The 6349-nt window shown below is 39.1% G+C and overlaps 1 protein-coding gene across 4 annotated transcripts in view; it reads left to right on the top strand.

Moving 5' to 3' along the window:
* The window catches only part of Col4a5 (collagen type IV alpha 5 chain), a 281900-nt gene that overhangs the window by 195602 nt on the left and 79949 nt on the right, over positions 1-6349 (top strand). For all 4 annotated transcript variants that reach the window (XM_017803140.2, XM_017803139.2, XM_017803138.2 and 1 more), the window contains exons 31-33: positions 1521-1688; positions 3946-4035; positions 4477-4626. In XM_017803140.2, the coding sequence (XP_017658629.1) occupies positions 1521-1688; positions 3946-4035; positions 4477-4626 (408 nt within the window). The remainder of the gene's footprint in view (positions 1-1520; positions 1689-3945; positions 4036-4476; positions 4627-6349) is intronic.

The following is a 6349-nucleotide window of genomic DNA, read 5'->3' as shown; positions in this document are numbered from 1 at the left end:
TTTGGGCATGCAAGGCTGGTTTCTCTAAGCTTCCAGTTCTCTCTTTTGATTTTATTTTGGAGTGGCCAGATTGCTTTTGTCTTCAGGTGTTCCTACAGAGGCCCAAGTCAGATGAGGATCAGATGCTCTCAGGCTTTCTACTAAGGTCTGGGTCCCTCCAGGAAAGATTTTGGCCTCAGGAATTTGAGGGTTGGACTGGCCTGGGAGCAAGGCCCAGGAAAGTTGCTCATCTAGGGCAGCTGGAGGTGGTGCCACCCAGAGATGCAAAGGAAGATGGGGGTGGGAAGAAGCTCCAATGGCTCCTGGGGACTGCACTGAGGAGCTGTGTTGGTCTGGATGCAAAGGATCAGGAAGAGGAAAGATCAGCCCTGGCCTTCAGGAAAGAGGCTGGTGTCCTGCAGGCCAAGGGAAGTAGAGGGAGATGAGGGCTGGGCCAGGCCCAGAGTGCTCATGGGGACCAGAGAAGGAACTGGGTTGTTCTGGATGCAAAGGATCAGGAAGCAGTGGTGGTTCCCCTGGTGCCTGGGGCGCCAAAGCAAAGAATGGGTCAGGACCCTGGCTGGGGGGGGCAGTGAATGAGGGGGAGAGTGAATGAGGCTGGGGGTGCAGAGGGTGTGATAGACTTACCCTGGAGAGAGGCATGCAGGTCAGAGAGAGGACTTCCGGTCGTGCAGGCCCAGGGAAGCGGAGGGAGGTGGGGCAGTTACACATATTTTATGGACAATTTTAGTTCCATCACCAAAGCAAAATATCATCTTATCCCATTTCAAAATATCTTAATTCTTTAATGGTTAGGTCGTCAGCAAGACTATTATTAGTAGTATCTTGTTAAATCTGAGTTATACTGCATGAGTGAAACTGTCAAATTTTGTAAAAAGCTTTATTATACTTGTTTCATTTTGCCATAGAAAGCTTAGTACAAAGCAGTAAGATCTGAGTTTCATAGTACTAGAACAACAAAACCAGGATAAAATCAATCTTATTTAAAAGTTAATCATTTACATGGGTCCTAGTAATGTGTACTAGTAATTTATAATATAATGGAACAGTGCAAATCCAACTGTGGTCAGTCATCCAGTGTCAAATAAACTGTTAATAATCTATGATGAGATAAAGACAAAGATTGAGTGTAAGCATTCAGGAAATTGTATAGGTATGGGATGTTACAATGCTCTTTGTTAATAATAACAATAAATGACATTTGTTTTATGTTTTTTGTTTTATGCTTCATGTTTTATCACTTTTATTGTATTTCAAACAGTTCAGAATGAACTAAGAATTAATAAAAGTGGTGTGTTACCAAAAATAATTTGAGAAACACTGTATTAAGGATGTATAATTAAATTTCTTAAGTTTGATTATTTCCTTTTGTCATTTCATGTGCATGATGCTAAAAGTACATCTGCTAATGTACTCTTAGGTTTGTTATACCCAAGGTTGTATCACTTCTTTGCTAGAAAAAGAACCAGATACATCTTTTAAAACTGCTTTAATACATCCTAACATGTTTTCTTAACTAGGCTTGAATGGAATACCAGGAGAGAAGGGAGATCCAGGGCCTCCTGGGTTTGATGTTACAGGACCTCCTGGTGAAAGAGGTAGTCCAGGGACCCCTGGAGCACCTGGTCCTATAGGGCCTCCAGGATCACCAGGTCTTCCAGGAAAAGCAGGTGTTTCTGGATTTCCAGGTAATTTATTTAATAATTTGTCTGATTATGAATCTAGGAAATTAATATGAATCTGGCAGTCTATTTTCGTATCGCCATTTTGTAGCTGGATGTTGCTAAGGAAAAATGTTAAATGTTTAATAGTCGGAAATTCACTTTGCTGTTTGTAATATACTTTTGCCATGTGACAGTTCCAGTTATATATAATGACAAATGACATCAAATATGATGGTCTAAAGCAACTTAAAATTTTTCTCTGAAGAAGGAGTTCTAAATATGATAAAGATTTATTGTATGAGATGTACAAAAATTCAACAAAAAATGCAAAAATTGCTTAATATTCTGGTAGAAATAAGTGAATCACTTTCCTGGGTTTATTTCTGCTTAAAAATATTTTTATTATTTCGTTGACAATTTCAAACAGTATAGTTTGATCATATCTGGCCCCCTTTTCCAAGTTCTCCCAGGTCCAACACCCATTCCTACCCACCCAACATTGTGTCATCTTTTATTAAAATTCATCAATTTTGTTTGGCTTGAGCTTAAGTAGGTCTTCTTGTCATGATTGCTGTGAGCGCCTATGTGCAACTGCCCTGATGTATGGAATTCACTGTTTCCTTGTTATCGTCCACCACCTCTGGCTTTTACAATCTTTTTGTCCCATGCCATCCCAAGGAGCTATTAGCATTTCATAGGTGCTGGGACAGGAAGAATTCGTTTTCTTTAAGGTTGTGTCCCTTGCTTTACCACAATCCAGGGCAGGTTCCACACCTGAAGATATTTGGGCAACACGTATTGAACTCAATACAGAAAAAAAAGAACACAAAGTTGGGTGGGTTGGATGTGAGGTGGAGCTTGGAGAATTTGTGGGAGGGGGTAATCTGATCAAAATACATTTTATGCAGTTCTCTATTAATAAAATATCAATTTAAAGATTAAGTTCAATTTGTGCTGCCCATATTCTCTTGGGTGCGTGGGTGTCTGCTGGAGAGAGTGGTCAGCCTACCAGGTGCCAGACTCTTAAAAAGAGACTAATTTGCTCCTTCCTAGAAGCTATCAATTGCAAATAGTTTCTCAGCTAGGGGTGGGATGACTTGCCCACCATGCCCTCTCCAAGCTGGAATTTTGTCTGGTTTGACCATAAGCAAGTCTTGTGAATTTTGTCACAACCACTGTAATTTCATATGTGCACCTGCCATGTGAGGTCCATTGTTTCCTTGTAGTCATCTACCAGCGCTGACTCTTAAAATCTTTCTGGCCCCTCTTCTGCAATGATCCCTTGGCCTCAGGAGGAGAGGGTGTGATATAGATGTACTATTTAGGACTGAACACTCTGAATCCTCTTATTCTCTGAGGCAAATTGACTAGCTATATGTCTTTGTGTTAATCACCATCTGCTGTGAAAGTACCTTTTCTGATGAGGGTTAACAGATGCAATAATCAGTTGGTATAATGATAAGTCAGTTTAATATTATGCTTATTTAACAGAATAATAGTTGTAGGTTCTCACCTATGACCTAGAACCTGTGGTTGCCACAGGTTCTTCACCCCAATAATGGTGTCATTTGTGGGTTTGATCTTGTAGAGTGGGCCTTAAATCCAATCAGAAAGTGACTGGTTGTTCCTATAACATGTGTGCCACTATTATACCAGTAGACATGCTTTTTCAGGGTAATCATCATGCAGCCCACAGAGTACTGGATTATTTTTCTGTAATCCATATGACCCCAACAAGAATGACTGGAGCACTTCACTGTCTTAGGAGTTTGGATGTTCTTTGGCTCATATTGCTTCTCATCATTCACAGTACCTCTTCATGGGCTATGCTCCTCACATCTGAGTAGTTGCTGTCCTTCTATAGCAAGTGGCTTTCCAAAGAAAGATACTAAGGAGACAAAAATGAGCTCCAGGAGACCCCGGTAGAAGATGCAAGAGTTCTTATGATCTAGTCTTGGGAACCTGGGAGCTGTATTGTTTCTTGTTTTCAAGGGCAAAGCACAGAGTCATCACATATTCCAGGGGAGAGTGCTACAATGGGATGTGTAAATGGAGAAGTATGTTTCATTTGGAGGCCTCCTTTGGAGATTAGATCCCTCAATGTGTGTCTATATGCCTGGGAGTTGGCATAATGGGCACTGAGCTTACAGCAAATGAGAAAGCGTAAAATGTCATAGTGCTTTCTCTTCACTCCTAAATAGTTTTCCAGTTGACATCTTAAAATTATGTGTTATCATTCCAAAGTCTAAAAACACAAGTCACTGACTGATATTCTTCAAAGGTACCAAAGGTGAAATGGGTATGATGGGACCTCCAGGCCCTCCAGGACCTTTGGGAATTCCTGGCAGGAGTGGTGTTCCTGGTCTTAAAGGTAAGATTCAGAGTTACTGGCAGATAAGTATGACAAAGAAAATTAAACATTGCTATCCGTTAATATATATATTTTACTACTTTGCTTGGGTTTTGCTTTATAGTGCCATGCCAACTAAAGTGATTTTGTTTTTAGTTTGTTGACACAGTAGCTTTATGTACCTAAACCACTGTAGTTGCTTAGCCGATGATCTAATGATTGAAATTCAAATTTTTCTTATAGTCTGTTTTTATTATTGTCAAATGATACCAGAAAGCAGAGGAATCATCATTTGAGTTTAGATTGTATGTGCTCAAATAATTCATAGGCCATAATTAAGTTACATAGATTTTTTGAGTAGCTAGCAATCTACAAACTTATGAAACATATAGTTTTTTACATGCAGTAATCATGGAAAGATAAATTTTATTTGTTTGTCTTCTCCCTACATACTGCTTTTAGGTGATGATGGCTTGCAAGGTGAGCCAGGTCTTCCTGGCCCTGCAGGAGCAAAAGGTGGTAAAGGAGAGCCTGGACTTCCAGGGCCTCCTGGACCAATAGATCCAGATTTCATGGGTTCAAAAGGAGAGAAAGGGGAGCCTGGCTTACCAGGTAAGTGAATGTAATATACTTACAAATACTATTTTTTGCATATGTGAAGCTTTTGAGGAGGGGTGGTGGATAAGAATCACAGGCCCACATGAATGCTAGCACATATTCTACCACTGTTCTATACATCCATTCCCTCGGGTTAATTTTACATTTTATGTGTGCATTTGTGTGTGTATGTGTGTGTGTGTGTGTGTGTGTGTGTGTGTGTGTGTGTGTATGCTTGTGAACACTTATGTGCATGGACATACTTGAACACATGTTGCAGTGTGTATATGGAGGTCAGAGGACAGCATGCAAGAGCAGGATACCTCCTCCACCTTGTGAGTTCTCGGTATTGAACTCAGATCATCTAGCTTGGCACAAGCATTCTTATCCATTGAGCCATCTTGCTGGCCCCTGAAGTTCAAATTTATATATCTGAAACTTATAGAAAAGTAACTTGTAGTACTGAATTCAACAAGTCAGTTTAGATACATTACATTTGGATAATGAACATTTTCATTTTATTTATGCTGTTTCATTGGTAAGGTTTTATTTGAACATTTTCTTTGTGGTTTACCTGTTATGTGCTATGAGATTTTAAAATAGATTTATGGAGACTTGGTTTATGGCTCAATGGATTAAGTGTTTGTCTCAAAAACCTGAATGTTTATACACACATCACATATGCATACACATAAAAAGCTGCTGACAGAGGAAGAATCAGTTTTCTTTGATGATGTGACCCCTGGTAGGTCGACCACAATCCGGGACAGGTTCCATACCCAAGAGTATTTGAACAACACATATTGGACTTGGATTAGATAGGGGGAAAATAAAGAACTCAAAATTGGATGGCTAAGGAGATGGGAGTAGATCTAGGAGTTGTTGGGGAGGGTATATATTCAAAATACATTGTATGAAGTTCTCAGAAAATTAATAAAAATATTTAAAGAAAATAAAAAATAAAGAAAATTAAAAGCAAATCAACACAAAGAAATTAGATAAATAAATAAAAGAGACTTAGTTAACTGCCTTCAAGTTTTCCAGAAGTATTATAGAATTCATTTTCTCCCTTGAAACAAATACTATATTGTTCCAGTGCAGTGTTTTGGTGTCCATATCATACTTGGCTTTTAAATGCAGCTCACTATTATTTTACTTTACCAGAATAAACAAATGTCAGATTATGAACTGCCAAGTTCAGCCTTGGGAGAAATCACTGGAGTAGTCTAGGGAACAAATTTGATTGTCATTTGTTTGTTTGTTTGTTTTGGAGACAGGGTTTCACTACTTAGCCCTGGTTGACCCTAAAACTCACTATGTAGTCCAGACTGGCCTCAAATTCACAAAAATGGGCCTACCTCTGTTTCTTGAGTGCTGGGGTTAAAGGCACGTGTCACCATGTCCAGTATACAACTGCTATTATATTATTTTTAGCAAATGAGGGTGCTGGAGAAATGACTCAGTGGTTAAGAGAACTGGCTACTCTTGCAGAGGACCTGGGTTCAAATCCTAGCACCCATATGGCAGCTAACTCCATAATTCCAGTTCCAGGGGTTTCTGAAGCCCAGACATTGCATGACATAGGTGTACTTACACACATGCAGGCAGTACCGTCAAACACATAAATTTTTAAAATATATATTAAAAAAAATAAAAAGCAAAAAGGTGTGAAGTAAAACCTGGGCTAAATTTTTTAAATATTTAAATAATTCTTTAAATATTTAAATAAATTTTTAAA

The sequence above is a fragment of the Nannospalax galili genome, unplaced genomic scaffold (genome assembly GCF_000622305.1).
Source record: "Nannospalax galili isolate Female #2095 unplaced genomic scaffold, S.galili_v1.0 scaffold25, whole genome shotgun sequence".
Lineage (NCBI taxonomy): Eukaryota > Metazoa > Chordata > Mammalia > Rodentia > Spalacidae > Nannospalax > Nannospalax galili.
The sequence above is the reverse complement of the archived record's forward strand: the minus strand, read 5'-3'. Positions and strand labels throughout refer to the sequence as shown.